At 40.6% G+C, this 22,847-nt stretch overlaps 1 protein-coding gene across 1 annotated transcript in view; it reads right to left on the bottom strand.

Moving 5' to 3' along the window:
* The window catches only part of LOC114667470 (aminopeptidase N-like), a 108,394-nt gene that overhangs the window by 46,847 nt on the left and 38,700 nt on the right, over nucleotides 1–22,847 (bottom strand). Inside the window, exons 6-10 of the mRNA XM_051920884.1 lie at nucleotides 19,871–19,984; nucleotides 16,771–16,914; nucleotides 13,316–13,381; nucleotides 10,910–10,975; nucleotides 5,102–5,277 (exon numbers count right to left, since the gene is read on the bottom strand). Coding sequence (XP_051776844.1) covers nucleotides 5,102–5,277; nucleotides 10,910–10,975; nucleotides 13,316–13,381; nucleotides 16,771–16,914; nucleotides 19,871–19,984 — 566 coding nt within the window. The remainder of the gene's footprint in view (nucleotides 1–5,101; nucleotides 5,278–10,909; nucleotides 10,976–13,315; nucleotides 13,382–16,770; nucleotides 16,915–19,870; nucleotides 19,985–22,847) is intronic.

Raw genomic sequence — 22,847 nt, 5'->3', positions numbered from 1 at the left:
ATATGTAGGGTAGGATAGCCTATTATCTCTGGCAAAAATGGAAGTCCACACTTGACCACAGAGGTGATGCCAAAACTTAACAAAGTGATCTCACCAGGAGGTTTACAGCCACCTCATTGCTAGAGGTCATTAGAATGCAGTGGCGGACCATGCATTTCACACCTAGGCCTTCAGTAGTGCTCCGTCTGAATCAACCCGCCCCTCAAAAACTAATTTATGGTTATAAAAACCATCTTAATATGCAGAAATACAGTATAAAGAGCCATTGCATCGCAGATAGATAACTCCTATAGCCACAATAAATGCCTTTATTGAATAGACAAACCAGGGGTGAACAAGTTCCTTTCTACTGTAGCTACAGCCCGCGACACACATTAAAAACATCAATAATAACTCATAAACTTGCAATATTATTTAGGAAAATTGCAACATTTTACTCACCAAAAATTCGGATTATTTGTAAACAAAATCCATCATCCTCTCTTTCCTCAAAAACAGTTCAATTACTCTGTCGTACAGATTATCTGTGCGCTTCAGTTCCATCACAAAGTCCCTTTCTGTCGCCATCGAAGCTAATGCTGAAAGTCAAACCTGCCCTGTCATATTTCTGGCATAAGTTTTAATTCGCTTTAGGGCTGAAAATGTCCGCTCGACAGAAGCAGTGGACACGGGAATGGTCACCGCCAAACATACCAATGTGTACTAGCTGCCCCATGATGCTCTCATTCAGATTTTTATATCACACCATCCTATCCAATCAATGTGTCTGAATATGGTGACGTTGCCGTACGCCTGCTAGAGGGCCCTAGTGAAACCAACTCAAAATCTGATTGGTTGAAGCAACGGTTTAATCGACATCTATTTTGTGTTAGAGGGCCTGCAGAATGGATTGTGACTTCTTTGACTCTGACCCTGCCTGGCAACAAATGATGGCTGAAATGTGATTGGTTAAATGCTTTAATACGAAAATAAAAGTCTGGAAGCAGCACAGCCGTCGGAAAAACTATGAAAGGAAGCGGACAGACTATTTGGAATTATTTAATAAGTATTCATGGACAAAATATAATTAACATCAGTTTGTGATTCAGATATTTTTTTTGGCCAGCAGAGAAGGCCTCGAAGGCCCTGACGGCCCGCCACTAATAGAATGAGACAGGAGGGCAACGACGTTAACACTCTAATGGCAGGAGGAACAAATGCCAGAACCTGGAGAAAGCTGAGGAAGACAGAAGTTGGTGGTGTTTTTGTGGTGGTAAGTAGATGGATGCTAAGAGGATGTGTTGGTCTAAAAAATGAGGAAGTAGAATCAGAGGCTAATGTGATGGCATGAATCATAAAGAGAGGATCTGCGGTGGGCTGGTGCCCTGCCCAGGGTTTGTTTTCTGCCTTGTGCCCTGTGTTGGCTGGGATTGGCTCCAGCAGACCCCCGAGACCCTCTAGTTAGGATATGGCGGGTTGGATAATGGATGGATGGATGGATGGATGGATGTATGGATAAAGAGAGGATGTAAAACTTATCGATAGGGAAATTAACAAAGAAGAGTTCTAACTGCCAAGAAGACAGGGGGCACAATCGAACTGACATAAAGATTATCTAAGGCAACGTCAAATGATATTTTCAGCAGTTTTATAGAATTTGGGCTAAGAAAACTTGGAGGGGACACACACCTCTTTGTCTCAATCAGTGGTCCCCGGACTCAGCCCTGAGGACCTCATGTGGCTGCAGGTTTTTCTTCCAAACAACTTCTGCAATTGGACTTCTAAGCTAATTAAAGAAGCTATTATTTCCTAATTTCTATATTTGGAGTCCATGTAGAAATTGTATTACTTTTAATTAGAATGTACCAAGCACTTATATATATTACATGGGAATAATGTATTTCTAACTTCTTTTTAAAGGTTTTTCACTATCATCATGATTTTCATTTGCCTTTCTAAGTGTTCTGGTTGTTTAATCCTTTATTTACTCATGAGTGTGTTAATAATAATAATAATACATTTTATTTCTATAGCGCCTTTCCCATGCTCAAGGCACTTTCAGAATATAAGAAAGAACGGCAGGGTATACAGTATATAGCGTTGTACAAACCAGATAAATGAATAAAGAAGATTACGACAGTGAATTCAAAGAAAAAGCCTAACAGACAACATAATTGGTGGTCTCGCACACACACATACAGGTTACATTAGCATCTTGACATGGAGGTAAACTGAGAGAAGGGTAATAAAGTCAAGTAGAGCTAAAAGCCTTCCTGAACAGATAAGTTTTGAGTTGTTTTTTAAAAGAATTCATGGAGTCAGCTGACCTGATTAATTTCGGTAGGTCATTCTGGGTGAGTCTGGGTGCTATACAGCTGAAGGCCCTGTCACCCATGGAGTGTAGATTAGTGTGGGGCACAACAAGAGTGCCAGAATCAGAGGACCTTAGGCAAGTAATGATGGAGAAGGTCACTGATGTAGTTTGGTGCAAGGTCGTTTAAGGCTTTGTAGGTTAATAGTAGGATTTTATATTTGATTCTGTAAGACACAGGGAGCCAGTGAAGACGGAGCAGGATGGGTGTGATGTGCTCGCTGCTGCTGGTCTGTGTAAGGACTCTTGCAGCCAAGTTTTGAATAAGCTGGAGCTGAGATATAAGATTAGAAGGGACACCTGCCAGTAGGGAGTTACAATAATCAATGTGGGATGTGATAAAAGCAGGGACAAGTTTCTCAGCATTAGAAAAGGAGAGGAAGGAGCGAACACAGGATATGTTATGGAGGTGAAAGTAACAAAGTTTCTTAATGTGATTTATGTGGGCGGAATAAGAGAGGGAGGAATCAAAAATGGCACCAAGATTCTTTGCAGTAGAGGCAGGTCTGATGAGATCACCGCCAAGATAGACTGGGAAGGAGCTCATTTTATTAAGTTGCACTTTAGTCCCAATTCTAGGGAGGCTCAACTAAGTATTGATGTCATATCTCTGTTGGAGTGCCCAAATTTATGCACCTGTCTAATTTTGTTATGATGCATTTTGCATATTTTCTGTTAATCCAATAAACTTAATGTCACTGCTGAAATACTACTGTTTCCATAAGGCATGGCATATATTAAAAGGAAGTTCCTACTTTGAAAGCTCAGTCAATGATGAACAAAAATTCAAAGAATTAAGAGGGGTTCCCAAACTGTTTCATATGACTGTCAAATCCTGGACAGACAAACGGACAGCCACAGTAGAGTATTACATTTTCATTTTTTAAACTTGTGCAGTGTTTACCCTCTCCATTGTTTTGTTCTTTGCATATATTTATTCTTGCTGGTAATTTTCTCTCAGTCCTTTACCTCATTAAAGAGCTCAATTTATTCTGTCTGGTTGCCTCAGCTGTTTGCTGTTTGCTTCTCATCAGTGTTTTTGCTTGGCTCCCATTTTGAACTTCTTTATTATTATGACTGTCGTTGGTCTTTAGACTGATTTCCCTTTTGGTTTTTTGACTCTTGACCTTTTGTTTTTGTTATGGGTTTTCTTTTTATTTTTGTGGACTTGATTTGGTTATTTTTGAATTGCCTTTCTTTATTTGTTTAATTAGTTGTTATTTTCATCTTGTGCTCTGGTCCAAGTCCTGTCGGCGTGTCTTCATCGTTGAGATGACAGTCCCATGGGAGGATGCTATCGATGAGGCATTCGAACGGAAGAGGCTGCGATATGCCAGTTTAGCAGCTGAAGCATAGGGGCGAGGCTGGAACGTCAAAGTGTGGCCAGTGGAGGTGGGATGCAGAGGGTTTGTAGCCAGTTCCACCACGAGGCTATTGAAGGAAGTAGGGATCAGAGGGCAGGCTCAACGGAAGGCAATTAAAGAGCTTGCCACTGTAGCGGAACGGAGCAGTCACTGGCTGTGGCTGAAACGTAGGGACTTAACATGGGCTGCCAATTGATCGAGTGGTGTCACCATGCTACATACACCCGGGCCTGATCAACCAGGGGTGGGCCAACCCCGGCGGAGGGTGTCTTGTGATAAGCGGCCGAAACACCCAATGAAGTCGGGGCACACAACTGAAGATGTGTCGCATTGGTTTCACACGCAATTCTGTGGCAAATTTCACTCCATTCAAGATGACTTCTCCTTTCAACTGTTGTGCTGAAGAATTAGAGATTTTAACAACTAGTCCTAGTAAGAATCCAATTAAAATTTTTGTTTTTGAAAGTTTTTTGCCTTGTTTGTGTTTTGGCGGTTGAAAGTCAATTAAAGGTTCTGAAAGAGAACAGACCGGCAGAAGCAACATAGTACCAGAAACGATGCATAACTCAGTAACTTGATCAGCAGAGCCTAAAACACTAATCAGAAACTGAAGTCAAAAATCAATATGCAAGTTGTCAAGTACCAAAAGAAACATGAAAATCACATGCAAAAAGTTAATAATTATTATCCAGTCTTGATATCGAAGAACAGCATGGGTGACATTCAAGTCATCGCTGTGCTGTCCCAATGCACTGTGGGATTTTTTCAATAGAAATGGGTGATGTGAAAACCCCAAAATAGAGGCGCTCATCGACAAAACAAAATGACATTGACAATGACACTAAAAAAAAAAAATCATAAACTTTTAAATAACATTTTCAGTTGAGTAATAATTATGGAAATGGATTCTCTGTGTATGAAAATCCACAAAAACATGTATAACATAAACACAAAGAATTCAGGAAATTTATAGAAAATGTCACTCCTGACAGTTAGCAAGTTTGAATTTTGAGTTTTGCTCATGTTTTTTTTCTTTATTTAATTTAAAATAATTTACATTTTTTCATAGTTTTGTAATTTGAGTCAAGGGATTTTGCCAGTTCCCCTCTCCTTTTTAATGGCTTAGTGGGTGTCTGGCCTTTTTTAGTAGTATACAGGCTTTTTGGTGTTTTTAATCACAATAAATGCTGTAGGCAGGTCGTGTGATGGAGGGTTGGGAATAATATTAAAAGATCGGAGTGATAGTCACAGAAAAGCTTTGGTGTTGTTCTGGAGATATGAAGACCCATCTGACTACTTTTTACATGTTTGCCTATATTAATGATCTGCAGCTAAAGTGCACAGTTAAAATTTGAAAACCACTGGTGGAACATCTTCAAATACTTACTTGAATTTGGATTTCCTGTGGACAACAGAATCAGGATAGAGAAGGAAATGTTTCTGGGAAATTTCTCCATTTGTAGTGTTAATGGTCACAACAGGAAAACCCATCTGTAGAATCCACCGGTCTAAAATCACACCAATTTCTGCTGGCAACGTAACATCTTGGTTTTTATTCAAAGTCTAAAGAAAAAAAGTATAGATACCAAGAAATGAAATGGGAAAAGAAGAGATTCTAACAGTTCCACAGACCTGCAACTTAAACGAGATATTAATGATACTTGTGATAGATGCAGTATGGCTAATGCATTAGGATTTTAGATCAGTTTCAAAAGATAACTTAATAGCTATCGACCAATGAACTGAAGCAGGGAGCAGTTCAATAAACTTTAATAGTGTATTGAATGGAAATCGCTAAAAACCAGTATCTTAATAAACCTAAAGCAAATGGGCATACAGATAGGCAAAGCAAAATTCTCATTTGCTTCCAAGTTTATAGAGATACCAAAATAAGGTAAAAATTACTCAGCAGGGACAGTCCAAGGTCCTGAGTGGACATGGTGATGGAATTTCAACATTCAAGGTTCATTTATATTTTCTTTAGCTTAAAATATGTTACTTTTTCCAAGATCATCTCCAAGATCTTGCTTTGTACACTTGAAGAAATCTAATGTTCGGTTACCCTACAGTACCTTGTTGAAAGTGTGGGGTCCCTGAGCCGCTGCTCTAGGCCAGTTGGAGTCTGTATTTGTGGGGTTAGAGTTGTGCTTCCATACTTGGCATTTTGTCTGCGGCAATAGTTCATTTTGTCTCCTCCCCTATTTGTGATTTTCAGATACAGATAATCCCATTTGGGAATGATGTTGTCTTCTTCGACTAATCAGATTGTAATTAATTTCAAGTACTGGAGTGATTACAGCTGAGTGTGGATTGAGTTTTAACACACTTGTTCTCTGTGGTCATGGTCCTCTCCCAGGATAGAGGACTGGGGAGACCGGGGGGAGGCAACACAAGGTTGACGAGTTTGGGTATCCTGGGGTTTTGTTCACAAGTCAAGGCAGAGGAGATCATGAGATAAACTCAAGGGATTACTGCATTGACTGCAGTTTTGCACACATTTTAGTAAACAGAGGTAGAAAACAGTTAGTCAAATCTTAATGTTTACTAATCAGTCTATGTACCTGTTCTTATCTATGGGTAGTGACTGAAAGAATGAGTTGGTATGTAGATAAAGCCAAAATGAAGTTCCTTTTAATCATTTTCTGTGACAGGGCAAGAAGCTCAAATATGAGGGAGAACCTTAGGATGGAACTGTTGCTTCTCTGGTTAAGAGGAATCAATTGAATAGGTGTGGGCCTGTAGTAATAATACCTAATGGAAGTCTCCCAAAGGAAGCATGCTGGGCATAGCCTACATTGCGAAGATCCAAAAACCGAGTCAGGGCGATTATGTATCTTGGAATTCTTCAGGAGACTGGTCTGGCCAACTCAGGTTGTTGCTGTTGCAACCCTCTCCAGGAAAAAAGATAGAGAAAAGTGAATATTGTACAGAGAGCAGAGTTCAGTATTATATAGTTTTGTTTTATATAAATGTATTTATTACATTGTATTTGTAATTTTGTATGGTGTGCTGAGCTTATATGTTGTGCTTAAATTGAGTTGATTTAAAAAATGTTGTACATCCACATTGGGACAATTCATAATTATTAAAGCTGTTGTAATAGCAAAATAAACACAGCAAGAAACATCACACCAAAAAAAATCTTTAATTTTTCTGGATTATGTGGGTGATAGGAAGAGTTAGAGAGGTAATAAAATGAATGTGCTATCTGGGTTTGCTTCCACTGCCAACAAAAGGAAGCAGAAAGCAAACCTCTCATTAGTTACAGTTGAACCAGATAGAATGAATCCATGTCAGCTCTGAGGTGATAAGGCAGCATGAGGAAGGCGTGGTCAAATGTGGTAATGGGTGTGGTCAGGTGTACAAGTGGGTGTGGTCAAGGACAGTCAAATAGGAATGGGGAGAGAAAAGATGAGAGAAAGAGGTTGAGGTTGCAAAATTGCTTTGTTTTTCATTAGGAATCTGGATGTTTTTCTTCCATTATTTTCTTGCATATATCTCAGTCCTTCACTAATAAGCTGCTCTTATTTTATCAGTTTATCGTGTTATTTATTCTGTGTCAGAACATGATTTATTAGGTAGAAAATAACATTTCCTTTAATTTTCACTGGTGTAACTGAGCATGTTAGTCACATACATAATAGTTTATATAAACTAGCTAAATTTTTAAATAAAATGCACTGCATTTTATTCCCTTGCGATGGACTGGCACCCTGTCTAGGAAATTCTTCCTGCCTTGTGCCCTCTGCTTGCTGGGAGAGGCAGCCCCTCAGTGGCCCTGCTTAGAAAATGGTTGGGTATGGTATGGCACTGTGTTATAGTGTTGTACAGTACTTAAATATTAAATGGGGAAAAATAAAATAAGATGTTAAATGAAAGGTCATCTTTCATCTGCTGTGCTTTCTGATTTGTAGCGTTTTCCAGAAGTATCATCAGCTCCTGTATTTCACTAACTTTTGTTGTAATGTCAGCACTTTATTCATAAGCCCTGATATATAAAAAAAAAAAATCTTTAGCTCAGTGCAAAGTTCTCAATCAGTCTGCAACAGATAAAGTGCTGCTTTAATGACAGAAATAATTCAGGGATAAGAGACAATAAGGCCTGGATCACATCCAATAATTTGAAATTTCCAGGACTTAAGAATATAATGAGTGTGGCAAATGAGAGAAGACCTTTCACTCCCTCTGGCTAATTAACTAATAGTTAGGTCCTTTGAGCTGTCAAAATTTACACTTCAGCTAAATAACTCTGTAGTTCCATATCTCCATGACTCCTAGTATGAGGATTTCTCGCCAGTATAGTTCCTTTTATTTCCACTGGTGTCCTTGACTGTATGATTCACTTCTCTGATGGATGAAATTTCTCAATGCTTTTAATATATCTTATATACTAGGGGGCTTTGCCCCCTGCTTGCTTTGCTCGCCAACCCCCGGGCGGGCACTATGCACTAGCCTCTTTGCAGCTCTGCTGTTCTCGTATGGGGATGCGGATGTGCAATTTAAACAGATTGTTATTTTCATGGGAATTGTTACATATGCATAATAGAGCTAAATATTTTACATTACAGTGAGTAAATAACTATAGTAAAAAATAGTAAAACGTAATAAATTGAAAGAAAATTATGTTTCATTTTGCGTTAGAGGTATTCGTTGCATTATACGTTTTCGCTCTGTTTGACTTTGAAATTAACACGCAAATACTTTTTAAACTTACACTTTTACTGTAAAACTTCAGTAAAAATAATTTTTTGAATTAACTTTGCATCAATATTGTATCGAATTTTGGAGTTACATTGTGACAACGCAATGTATAACTGCCCGTGAGTGAATATTGTTTCTTTCTCTCTAATAAATAAACCAACTTTTTTGAATGTTTGTCCCTGTGATTTGTTTTTTGTCATAGCAAACTGTAAACGTTTTAATACGAATGGCATATCAAGATCTCCTTTGGTGTCTAATGTTATCTGCGGAAGATGTACTATATTACTTTTCTTGTCACCTGTTAAAATTTTACATGTCATTACTGTGTAACCGATAGACAATTTTCGTGTTAATTCATTTGAGTTCATCGTTTCTCGGTGCTAGGATTGCCCGTGTACTCTTTTTTTCTGTTGATAACCCTTCTTCAAAATTCTTCAATAAATCCTGCAGTGGGCTGGCGCCCTGCCTGGGGTTTGTTCCTGTCTTGCACACTGTGTTGGCTGGGATTGGCTCCACCAGACCCCCGTGACCCTGTGTTAGGATATAGCAGGTTGGACAATGACTGACTGACTGACATAATAAGTCTTCTTTAATTTGGAACTTAAAGTGAGGAAAATGTAAAAATTTATAAGAGCTGAGACTGCAGGAACTGTGTCTGACAAAAGCATTCACACGAATGAGAGGTGAGAGGACTGTGGGTGTGGGGCGTTAACAATATATTTATATACAGTATATATATATATATATATATATACTAGGGGGCTTCGCCCCCTGCTCGCTTCGCTCGCCAACCCCCGTATTTGGTTTTCCGGATACACACTTTTAAGATTTTTTTTCTTTGAATTGTTGCTATTTCATTAGTTTCACTTTTATTTCAGAACTTCTGTAAAAACAATATTTGTAATCTTGCGAGTCCCGATATGCTGAATCTTTTTAATGAGGTCAGGACAGGTTACTCTGTTTGGAATTTCAGCACAGTCAAAACGATCTATATCATCAGAAGTTAATAATTTTTTTTTACAAAGTAAAAAAGTAAGTAGAGTTCTACATTGGACTCCTGTCTGTAAAGTCGTGCTATTTTCCTCTCACAGTTCCAAAAGTACATGGGGTTACCAAGGTGATACCCCAGCTTTTCTCTAGGTTTTTGTACAAGGGCTAGACAGAACGTTTTTGACTCCTGGGGTAAATTTTGGTTTTTAAATAAGCAGACAGATAAATATATATACATTAACAAAGTAACCAATAAATGCATGTGCGGTAAACTCTGTTTTTGAAATTCTCAAGATTCTTTATTTTGTGACATGCATAGTTATACAGGACAACACGCAGTGAAATGCATCCTGATCCGCTTATCAAAAACTGTGCAAAGTTAGAAGAATATCAGTTAAATTAACAAAAAGTCATAGATTGAAAGATAACAGTATAGTAGAACATAATAAATAAGTAAAATTATGTGAATAAAGTAGAATTAAGTGTTAAGGTGCAATAGTGTAGTAATTATTGTTCAAAACCAAAGTTAGACTGGTGCATAGTTAAATGAGGCAGTTTGTTTGTTTGCGCTACTGCGATCTTTACTTTCTTTTTTTATATTTTCTAATTTTCCTACTTTCATATCCTTTAACTTTCTCCAAATGTATATAGCGCCAACTTTTTTTTTTTTTGAGTCTTTCTAATTTCACTGGTTTCATAGTCTCTAACCTGCTCTGCATGTGTTTAGCACCAACGTTTGTAAACATCTCTTTGAAGTTCTACTTTGTCTTTTATTCGTTGTCATTTAATTCTGAGCCGGATTGGACGTGCTTTTTTTTCACTTCCACTTGTTCCGGGCTGATAATTACTTTCCTTATTTTCTGAATTTGCACCTCGATTATTCTTTTTTGCTCTTTTTTCTCTCCAACGCATTTGAGTCTCTTTTCTCCACGCTTTTCTTTATTCTTCATTTAATTCATCGACGTTTTATTTCTACCCTATTCATTTCATTTCTACACTATTCATTTCTACCGTATTGACCTTGTACACTTTATATGCACTGAGAGCCCTGGAGCTGTGTGTGCTGCATGACTGCCTTTACACTACTGATTTGTTTTTTTGGATTTTGCTTGTAATTAGGGTGTGTCTTGCAAGACTCTCGCTCTATGTTCCCATGAGACGCACCATGGCAGGTCTCTTTCGTCTCACGGGTCTTTAAATTATCTTCTGAGAAAAATCACGTATCGTAGACTATCAGGACAGGGGACAGGGTTTCTTTTTATAATAGAGAGATATATATACTGCGGTGGGTTGGCACCCTGCCCAGGATTGGTTCCCTGCCTTGTGCCCTGTGTTGGCTGGGATTGGCTCCAGTAGACCCCCGTGACCCTGTGTTCGGATTCAGCGGGTTGGAAAATGGATGGATGGATGGAGATATATATATATACTGTATATCACCTATGTTATTTAAACTTACAACCAAAAGACCTCCTTCAATTTTTTAGAGTAATTTTTATATTTTTACCTTATTTAAAATGTCCATAAGATCTTTGCTCGTGGCAGTCTTGAATCTCAGTATCTCCAGGTAATCCTGCAAAGGTTAGGACAGATTTTACATACAGCAGCATTTTATTTAACTGTCCATTTTAGATGCACAGCATACTCGTATAAAATGGAGATCATCCATTTTTTTGAGGAATATGCACACTTGGAGTAAATATAATTCTGGGCCATAGTGTGGCACACAACATTAGGTGAAACTTTAGAAGAATCCCTTTTTATATCCGTCATTTGTTGGAGGGATAGTCACCAGGAGTGTCTGCTGGGCTTTACTCTTAATTTCTAATGAAAGCCCCTGGATATCACGCTAGCAGTGCACAGATAAACTCCTTAATTACCACAAGTAGTGTGAAGATGACTCTAAATGTGCACACCCACAGATATCAATTCATTTATCAAACCATAGTACAATCAAAATTTAATTTGCTTAGTCACACATATTTCTGGCTGGTAGTGTGGTGTGGCACATTGTCATGAGTGTGTACCAAGTTAAAAATGATATTTAGCCATTCATGGTGATACATATTGTTATTTGCACATAAGAGTATTGACACTGAAAGAACTCTTAACTGCCCCCATGATACTACAGAAACAGAAAATAAATATAATCCAATCTCTTCCTGCACTGGATTCTTCCACTAGTCTACCTCTGTAAGATGCAACTCAGTGAGCCGTTATTGCTACACAAAGGAGTGGACTCCACAGGAGTGAAGATTTAATGCTATTAGTTTAACCAATCAGGACATTAAAGTATAGTATTAAAAAATTTTTAAAAATAAAAAATAAGAAGGTGATGTCAACAAAATAGTGCAGAACTCAATAACCACAGACGAGGAAATTCAAGAGCAAAATGGGTGAAACTAAAATTACGTGAAAAACTTAAGAATGCACAAAATGGTCCCAATGATAAACTCACTAGTCAATAACAGTTTAAATAATGTGAGTAATAAAGCCCAGATAGCTTCAGGGGATAGTTCAGAAGTTGTAATCTTTAGTCAATGATGATCAAGTGGGGACCCGGGTTCACTTCCCGGGTCCTCCCTGTGTGGAGTTTGCATGTTCTCCCCGTGTCTGCGTGGGTTTCCTCCGGGCGCTCCGGTTTCCTCCCACAGTCCAAAGACATGCAGGTTAGGTGGATTGGTGATTCTAAATTGGCCCTAGTGTGTGCTTGGTGTGTGGGTGTGTTTGTGTGTGTCCTGCGGTGGGTTGGCACTCTGCCCAGGATTGGTTCCCTGCCTTGTGCCCTGTGTTGGCTGGGATTGGCTCCAGCAGACCCCCGTGACCCTGTGTTCGGATTCAGCGGGTTGGAAAATGGATGGATGGATGATCAAGAGACTTAATAGTTTACGCCGAAGGAGCTGCTCCAGTTCCCAGTATGTGAAGTAGCTCATTTGATAAGGTACAAATCCTTGAGCACAACTTCATGTTAGGCTTCCACAGTTGCTTCATGCTATTCATACTAAACATACTTTTTCTCACACATAGTACATGGAAGTCCATAACACCGGCAACAGGCCCAAAGCAGGAGCCAGTTCTGGATGGTGCATCAGTCAACGGCAGGGCACAATTCTGCAGGCACCGATAATTCACTCACATGGGTCTAGTTTGGATCTCTCCATCAAGCTACTACTCTCTATGGCTTTGGAATATGGAGAAAAGCAGCACAGACTGAGAAAACCCACATAAGACATGGTGAGAATGGGCAAACTCCACACAGGTAGTGGTTGGGAAAAAATGCCGTACATCAGCTCCTGGGCACCAATCGCTGAGCAACCTTGTTGTCCTGAGGCTACCCACTATATAAGATTAAATATATGACAGAATCTGAGAAAATGGTCTAATATTATTCAAATAACAAAATGATAACATAAAGCAAGGATTCACTAAAAATGTTTTAAAGCATTTAAAGATGACAAAGTGAATATTGTGTTACCTTAAAACGTAACAGAAAAACATCAAAAGGTCTTGCTGAGCAAACAACATTTGAACAGTAAGGAAAAAAAAGAATTGTCCTGGAGCTTTGTTTAAGTACAAATATGTGGCAAATCTTAAAATAGGCAGGCAGATGCACAGAACTCAGAATAGCTCAACAGGTCAAAGGTTACGCATCTTAAATCATAGCAAAGCAATAAGCCTCACTTGAGCTATGTAGATGTCACACGCAGGGCCATAAATGTGACTCAAGGCACCAGGAAATCATCTGTAGTCAAGATTATTAAAGAATAGCCACAGTGTTTCTTCAAACCTGTCATAAAAATAATTTCCATATGGAGTCCTCACAGGGTAAAGTCTAAACAGACGCCCTCATTTATGGCTGTTCCTCACCGCCTGCTGCCACACTGCAAAAATCTGACGTCATGCTTGTGCTCACCTTCACTGCTCTTAGCAAGACATCCTCTGTCACCATGTAAGAGAGCATCCTCAGCACAGCAGCACCCTGAAGGGAAGAAGGAAACGATATCTTAAAAAACAGCTTGAGTGTCCTGGACATCAGGCATTGAAATGCAAACACAAGGGGCTTCAATAAAACACTGAGGTTAGCTGCTGCTGCTTAGGCTAGAAGCTCTCAGGCCCATAAAAATGAGAGTGGGGCTGTGCCCGTTCATCCTGTCTGGATTTAAGGGGCAGCAGATTTAATATTTACATGAAAAATATACATGGATACAGCATATACTAAGAAACCGAAGTAGAAACAAGAAGGTAATTTATTCTGAGCAGCACTATTGATTTGGTGCCTGTCAGCGTGGAACTTTATGAAATTTAGTCTCTTAAGCACTTTGGAATAGTGCTGATAGTAATGGTAATGGAAGCTGTCAGATTAAATTTGTTTTTGTGTGCTTGATTTTGGTCCCCTTACATTTCTCAATTTCTCAGGATCATAAAGTAATAAACTGGACATATTGACCCTTACTTACTTCCTAAGCAGATGGACAGCCCATTTTCAGTTTTGCGTATTTTAAGAGCAGATCCCATCAAAGGACTTCAGACGGCAAAGGCACATTTACAGCGTTTCGAAATCATCAGTTTGAAGGCAAATATTTCAGTTTCGTAAGTTGTACTCATTTAGAATTCAATTAAGAACATCATTAACGAAATTGAAAACAGTTGTAGACTTATGACCATGGAATGCAGCAATAAATAGTGTCACATACGTGAGCATGGGAAACAGCTAAAGGGCCTAAATAGTAGTAATTCTACACCAGACTAGAGGGTGGTGGAGTGTGCTGACTGTCTCTCTCAGCCTCTTGCAGACCATTCTTAGGAAATCTTGCTTGGTTCCGGCACCACTGATGATGTCCCTTCCGGTCACAAAGACGTCACTTCTGGCTCCGGCGCTAGCAATGATGTCACTTCTAGTCACAAAGACATCACTTCCGGTTCAATGATGTCATTGCGACTCTTCAATTCCACCCGGGGGGATAAACATTAACATTATTCAAAGTTATTGTCTGTTTTTACCTGAATTTTTATTACTCTTTAATTTAATATTGTTTTTTGTATCAGTATGCTGCTGCTGGAGTATGTGAATTTCCCCTTGGGATTAATAAAGTATAAAGTATTAATAAAGTATTAATAAAGTATAAAGTATAAATTCTTCAATCACACGATACTCCCGATACCTTCTTCCAATTGTTCCATCCACACTGCACTCTATGAGTTATTTCTGCATCTAGTTTTCCATCTCAGGTTGCCACTGATCTTAGATATTTACACTTACCTACTTCTCTCGAAAGCTCTCCCTGCAAGCTAACCTCTGAATCCTGGTCATCATTAAACCTCATACTGTATATTCTGTCTTATTCCTACTTATCTTCAACCCTCTGTCTTCCAAAGCTCATCTCCATTCTTCCAACTTGCTCTCCACTTCCTCTCAATGTCATCAGCAAAAAGAGGCAACACCAGGGAGCTTGGTCTTTAATCCCATGACTCAACACGTCCATAGCCAGATCAAAGAGGTAAGGACTTGCAGAAGACCCCTGGTGTAGATCTAACCTAACTGGGATCTTGTCTGTTACCCCAGCACTGCTTCTAACCCGAGTCTTCACTCCCTCTTACATATCCTAGACAATCCTCACATACATCTCCAGTACTCCTGTCTCTCTCATGCACCTCCAGTCTTCATGACGTGGCACTCAATCATAAGTCTTCTCCAAATCAATAAACACCACGTGCAAACCTTAACATGAACTATCTGGTTGAATTAATTTAATTTTTATGTTTCAGCTTATCTGCTTAGATTCTTATCTCTCTATTATAAAAAAAAACCTGGAAAGCAAAAGCAAGCAAGGCTACGATACGTGATCTTCTCGGAAGACATTTAAAAGACCCGCAAGATGACAGAGACTTGCCACGGTGCATCTCGCGGGGACCGTAAACATGAGACTTGGTGCCAAAAGATTGTTCCAGGGTCGTCTCGCGGGGACGTGGAACATGAGATTCTTGCAAGACACGCCGTACTTACAAAAGATATTATATAAGAGCACACCCATCAAAAAAAACTCAGTGGTGTAAAAGCACGTAGTACACACAGATCATGTGCTCTCAGCACATATAAAGCGTATATAGGAGGCCCAGACTCCTCCTGGACCCCGTGATCGTCAGAAGTGACTGTGTACAGAGGGTGCAGACCTATAAATACCTGGGAGTGCAGCTGGATGATAAATTGGACTGGACTGCCAATACTGATTCTCTGTGCAAGAGAGGACTGAGCCGACTATACTTCCTTAGAAGACTGGTGTCCTTCAACATCTGCAATAAGATGCTGCAGATGTTCTATCAGACGGTTGTGGCAAACGCCCTCTTCTACGCGGTGGTGTGCTGGGGAGGCAGCATTAAGAAGAAGGACGCCTCACGCCTGAACAAACTGGTGAGGAAGGCAGGCTCTATTGTAGGCACAGATCTGGACAGTTTGACATCCATGGCAGAGCGACGGGCACTGAGCAGGCTCCTGTCAATCATGGAGAATCCACTGCATCCACTGAACAGGATCATCTGAAGACAGAGGAGCAGCTTCAACGACAGACTGCTGTCACCATCCTGCTCCACTGACAGATTGAGGAGATTGTTCCTCCCCCACACCATGCGACTCTTCAATTCCACCCGGGGAGGTAAATGTTAACATTATACAAAGTTATTGTCTGTCTGTATACCTGCATTGTTATTACTCTTTAATATTGTTTTTTGTATCAGTATGCTGCTGTGGGAGTATGTGAATTTCCCCTTGGGATTAATAAAGTTATCTGTCTGTCTATCTATCTATCTATCTATCTATCTATCTATCTATCTATCTATCTATCTATCTATCTATCTATCTATCTATCTATCTATCTATCTATCTATCTATCTATCTATCTATCTATCTATCTATCTATCTATCTATCTATCTATCTATCTATCTATCTATCTATCTATCTATCTATCTATCTATCTATCTATCTATCTATCTATCTATCTATACACCTGGCTTGTATGAAACTTTAAGTTTACTTATGGCTTTATCTCAGTCTCATGCTTAATATCATATTGCCAGTTAATTTTATTGTTCTTGAGTTGTTGGTTGTTTTAACAATAAAGTATGGTTAAAGCATCATCCGCCAAACGTTATCACTTTTTTCCTATTGAAGAAATTCCTTCAAATATGTCCCAAACTATTAAGCTACAGACAGCCATGGCTTTGATCTCAACTGTTTCGTCATGTTCATTTATTTTTGTGAATATGGATTACATGTAATATAAGTCTAACATCTTCTGAAGTATGTGCCCATTAATCACAGCTTTAGCGAGTGCTCGAGTCAGTGGCAGTGTTTGTAAGCACATCAACAGTACCTTACTGTAGCTGATGTGATCAAAAAGTAAATCGATTTCACCAGGAGTGTTGACTTCTTTATCTGGGCTGCTCAGGGGATGGGAAAAGCTCAGGGCGTCCTGTGAAAAAGCCCTGTAAACCTCTTTATGCACCATGAAGTCTTTCTGTGAAGAAAGCAAAAGATGAACAAATCAGTTGTCAAATTGTGACATGTACAGTAGCTTTCTGCAGGGGAGACAGCTTACAATGGTTTCTTATTTGTGATTATAACAGCTAAACTACAAAACAATGCTTTTCATTTTATCATGGATGTCCTTTACAGCCTGCATATCCATAATGCATACACTGCTCTGGGCTACTGCCCCAAATCCACCTGTTCATAACTCTGAGAAAGATTTGTAATGTTGGACAGGTGAGGCACTTTGACATAGCAGTTGGCTGAGCTCAAAGGCTGAAACCCGACATGCATACCCATACACCCACAATGCATAACCATCGAGACTTTCCTATTCTTGTAGTGAAAAGCCGAAAGCCACACCAGATACTGCACTCCAATGTTCAGTACATTTTAGTCCATGCCATTTCATGCACTGTCATGATGAGTTGGTATCAAATACTTACCCACCCTGACATAAAAGATATGGCAGTGCCTGAAACCGCTATGAGTATACTGTACACATAGATGAAAGGATATACGAGGAAAAGACCAGTTACTTCCCTACTTCTGAAAAAGACTGGGCACATGCCAGCCATTATATGCCACCATGACAAGCTGTTAAAGCTGAGCTCAGTAGTAACTGTAACTATTAAAACAGTATGAATTAAAGACATGGTGATTATTTTGATAAGCTCCTGTTTCTTAATGTATGATCTACCAAGATGTATTTCTTTCCAAAGAAGCCAGTTAAGAGTCAAAATGGAATGGAGCCTAATTATTTTGCTACAGTTGCCATATATTTTATAGCTGACCATATCACAAAGCTTCCACCCAGGTCCATGTTTGATCCTGATTTTTCCCTTATTGAGCTTACCGGTGACCTGAGATGAAGACAGGACTCCTTTGGTACTGTATCTCTTCGGAGAATCCTTGGTGTACCGTTGGTTTGACTTGGTTTCGAATGAGCGGTTGCTCATGGAGTCTCGAATGAGGCACATTACCTGCTGTGAGATATTCCCGGCCATTCATCCTGGCCAATACCGCCAGGCCGCCAGATGTAGCCCTCCTTGCAGCATGGAGGTGCCCCGAATGCCAGCAGGGAATCATGGACAGTGGAGTTTTAATGCACAGCCCTGCTGGATACCATGGGGGCCACCAGGAGTCGCTGCAGGGAGGCCCAGGGATTTATATTTTTCATATAGCCCGGAAGTATTTCCAAGTCACAGGAACGGAAGAAATGATATACATCCGGGTTGAAGAAAAAGAGAATTTTTTACCTGACCTGGAAGTGCTGGATAATCACATGGACTGAGGGCTCAGAAGCACTTCCGGGTTGAGGACTATAAAGGACTGTGGGAGATCCCAGACAGATGATTTGAGCTGGGTGGAAGGATGGCAACGCGTCTGGGAGAGTGGAGGATTGATTATTGTTTATTGTATTGATTTATGTGAGTGTTGTGGAGAGGAGGGTGCTTTGTGCATGTATTTGTCCTAATAAATTCAATATTTGGACTTTTATCTGGTGTCTGACGTCTGGTCTGAGGGTTCAAGGGGTCGACAGTGCCTCTATTTGTCACACTGCATTGTGAGGGAGCGTCAGTGATGGCACTACGGCCATGTGGCGTGATTCCCCAAGGGTGATCTGAATTGCAGGATCCTCGTTGTTGAGGACCCGAATGGCTGGACCAAACCAAGGGGACGCCCACATAACACCTGGCTGTGGCAGATAGAGGGTCATTTCTGGAGGGTGGGTCCGGACCACGTGTCTTCCTGGGGGGTTGCCAACCAGGATCCCGAGCTGTTTCGGAGTGTGGTAGGTGCAGCAACACGCTGTACCAGTGCTTTGCTCCCCAACCTGACCTGACCTGAGCTCTAGTGAGGTATTTTGGCAATACCAGCCATTATGTAGGAGCCAACCCTGGATGAGAAACCAGTCAAACCTAGGGCCTCGCACACTAACTATCAAGCCTCAAGTGGCCATATTTGTGATAAAGAATGAAACCAAAGTATCTCAAAAAGGTCTTGTGAACAAAAGGAGAACATGAAACCTCCACACTGATAAGGACCTAAAAGGGAACTGAATCAATAATCTTAAAAATATGAGAAAGCAGAGGTAGCCATTAGGCTACTGTACTCCTCTCAGGTTATGCACACTTTGAAAGCAAAAATGCATTTTGATAGTCGAGAACTTACCTTTGTTTCACAATCATTATCAACATACTGTAAACAAATATGGCTGTACTTTCTCTAATTGAAATAAACTTTTCTGATTGTAAATAAGTAAGGTATTAACATTTTTTTCCATATAATGTACTGTAAAGGAGGATATGGTTGGATAGTCATCTTGGCTGGGTTGGTTAGTCGTACTTTTTCCTACCGGGAGGCTGTTAGTGCAGAAGAACAGGGGGAGACTGTCTCCTGGAGCTATATGTTCCCTGAAATATGCTGGGTGGCAGCATCCCACTGGCATGGTGGCCATTTGGACACCCTCGGGGTAGTTCTGGTGGGTAGCTCTATTGGAGTCCTTGGGTACCACTAGAGGGAGCTGTTGGGGACTGGGTACCTTGTCAGGTGGAAGTTTCGCCTGACCTGGCAGTGCTTCCAGGTTAGAGTACCTGATGTGCCGGAAGTGCTTCCGGTTAAAAAGTGGTGCTACACAATCCCCATGTTAGTCTGAGTCAGGAGTGGAGTTGGGCAAAGCTCACCTGAGAGGAGTGGAGGAGAAAAAGAAGGAGAAAGAGAAAAAATTAATAAAGAAGAAGAGTTGTTGGAATGGAGAACCTGCAGAAAGGTATCTTGATTAATAAAAAATACTGTCTCGTACCCGGGACTGTGTTTAGAGTAGTTGTGTCTGGGGTTTGGGTGCTGTGATAGTCCCCCTACAGGCCGAAGTACTGCTATGCAAAGGGCGAGATATAAAAGTAGGCAGCATGTTATAAAAACAGCGGAAGGTGTCAACTTACAAAATTCCAGCTGCTTTCCACTGCATTCACACCAAAGTAGGAGAAGTAAGTAGCAAAGCCCTCACTCAGCCACAGTTCGTTCCACCAATTCATCGTAACAAGATTTCCAAACCACTAAAAAAGAGCATGGAAATAAGCAAAAAAGAAAAAATCATCAGACTTTGAGAAAGGCAAAGCTGTGAAGTTTTTGTTACAGAAGAAGGACTTGCCAAATATATTCTGTATAGATTAATAAAAGAAATTTGTTTTTACATTTAACTCTTTGAGGGCTGAATATTTTTTCCAAAAAACTCAGTTTTCTGAAAAGCACACATTGCACTGGTTTCACACATAAATCAACATAAAACGTCTGTCGCTACATGCGGTGGCTGCTGTTAGCGCTTGTTCGGTATCTCTGGCAGTCAGTGGCTGCACAGGGGCGGCTTGATGGCCAGAAGTAATACACTGCGGGCCGGCTACCTCTCCGTCTTCACACAGCAGGTGGGCGACAGTGGCAGTCACAGTGTGACGCAATATGGTTTGTACCTTTTCTCATCATAAGTGGTGGTCCTCCAAGGCGAACGCTGCTGTAAGCGTATTAGCTACATGAACGTGTTCAGCACTATAATCAGCTGGGGACTAATAAGTTGATGCTGGTACCTCACTTTTCTCCAGGTCACTTGTATCAAACTCAGAGTCACATTCAGCCATGATATGTAAAACATCCATGGAGTATTTTGCTTTGCACATTTGCTTTAGTCTTGCCAGATGTCGATGCCTTTTTAGAGGCTGTTTGCTCTTCACCCCTCCTGCACACGTAGGGAATCGAGGTCAAATCAATAAAGCTACGTAACTTTCCTTCAATCAACTATATGTTACACCGATCCCTCTCCCACTTGGACAGAGGTAGTGGTGCTGTAAGATTTATGTTTCTGGACTTCTCTAGCGCCTTCAACACCATCCAATCTCTGGTCCTTAGGGACAAGCTGACAGAGATGGGAGTAGAGTCATACCTGGTGGCATGGATCATGGACTATCTTACAAACAGACCTCAGTTTTTGCATCTCGGGAACTACAGGTCTGACATTGTGGTCAGCAACACAGGAGCGCCGCAGGGGACTGTACTTTCTCGGTCCTGTTCAGCCTATATACATCGGACTTCCAGCACAACTTGGAGCCCTGCCATGTGCAAAAGTTCGTTGACGACACTGCTATCGTGGGCTGCATCAGGAGTGGGCAGGAGGAGGAGTATAGGAACCTCATCAAAGACATTGTTAAATGGTGCGACCCAAACCACCTAGAACTGAACACCAGCAAAACCAAGGAGCTGGTGATGGATTTTAGGAGGCCCAAGCCCCTCCTGGACCCCGTTTTCATCAGCGGTGACTGTGTGCAGAGGGTGCAGACCTATAAATACCTGGGAGCGCAGCTGGATGATAAATTGGACTGGACTGCCAATACTGATTCTCTGTGCAAGAGAGGACAGAGCTGGCTATACTTCCTTAGAAGACTGGCGTCCTTCAACATCTGCAATAAGATGCTGCAGATGTTCTACCAGACGGTTGTGGCGAGCACCCTCTTCTACGCTGTGGTGTGCTGGGGAGGCAGCATTAAGAAGAAGGACGCCTCACGCCTGGACAAACTGGTCAGGAAAGCAGGCTCTATTGTAGGCATGGAGCTGGACAGTTTGACATCCGTGGCAGAGCGACAGGCGCTCAGCAGGCTCCTATCAATTATGGAGAATCCACTGCATCCATTAAACAGTGTCATCTCCAGACAGAGGAGCAGCTTCAGCGACAGACTGCTGTCACCGTCCTGCTCCACTGACAGACTGAGGAGATCGTTCCTCTCCCACACTATGCGACTCTTCAATTCCACCGAGGAGGGTAAACATTAACATTATTCAAAGTTATTGTCTGTTATACCTGCATTTTTATTAGTCTTTAATTTAATACTTTTTTTGTATCAGTATGCTGCTGCTGGAGTATGTGAATTTCCCCTTGGGATTAATAAAGTATCTATCTATCTATCTATCTATCTATCTATCTATCTATCTATCTATCTATCTATCTATCTATCTATCTATCTATCTATCTATCTATCTATCTATCTATCTATCTATCTATCTATCTATCTATCTATCTATCGAAAAAGTAAGGGCGAGTTTTGTTGCAGTTTACAGCTGATTACCGTTCTCTACCCCTGAATTTCGACAAAAGTCAACATCAGCCCTGAAAGAGTTAAATAAAACTGCTATTGGGGTCCATCTTTATAGTAAATGCTGTTAAAATCAGTTAAAGGCTAATATTTCTTGAATGTTAATCTGACATTAATGCTTCATCTTTGTGCAAAAAACATCTTATGGGTGAGATTGTTCAGGCTCGCATTCTACAATTATTTATTAGTTTGTGGCCTACTGGTTTAAAATACTGTATAACTGTTATTACAGTTCAGTCCTAGACAGAAAAATTGGAGCTGTGATCTACTCGATAAAAATATGCTGCAAACCGGAAGACTGCCATGTTTAATCCCCATCACTTACTCACTGTGCCCTGATTTTAAAAATAATTGAACAAATGGGTCATTGTGATATGTTACCTTATGGGGAAAAGTGTAATTGAAGTATAAACTTGTAAATGTAGGTCATAAGTGCTTTGATGTTGAAAATGACTGGGACGAGGTGGAATCAGTGGTCAAATAAAGCTGGTGCTAACACAACATATTTCCTCGTGCTACCTGTGGTATAGTGGGTCCACAGCTCACATGAAAAAGCCCAGTTTTTAAACAGATAGCAGGTGAAGGCAGGCTCACTAGAGAGCAGGCAGCTGGAAGGAGAGTCCCTCAGGAGTGTTAGGCCGACACTCAGGGGCAGCTAGAAGCGGTCAATCCTGCTGAGCGCTTTGGAGGAGTAGGAGTGACCAGAAGGTGGTTGGCTCGTCGCAAAAGGTAGCGGGAGTCAGGAGGCTTGGGAGGTGGCAGCCCCAGCGTGAGCGTCGTG

This window comes from Erpetoichthys calabaricus, chromosome 17 (genome assembly GCF_900747795.2).
Source record: "Erpetoichthys calabaricus chromosome 17, fErpCal1.3, whole genome shotgun sequence".
NCBI lineage: Eukaryota > Metazoa > Chordata > Cladistia > Polypteriformes > Polypteridae > Erpetoichthys > Erpetoichthys calabaricus.
Note: the sequence above shows the minus strand (reverse complement) of the source record. Positions and strands in the feature narration are given on the sequence as shown.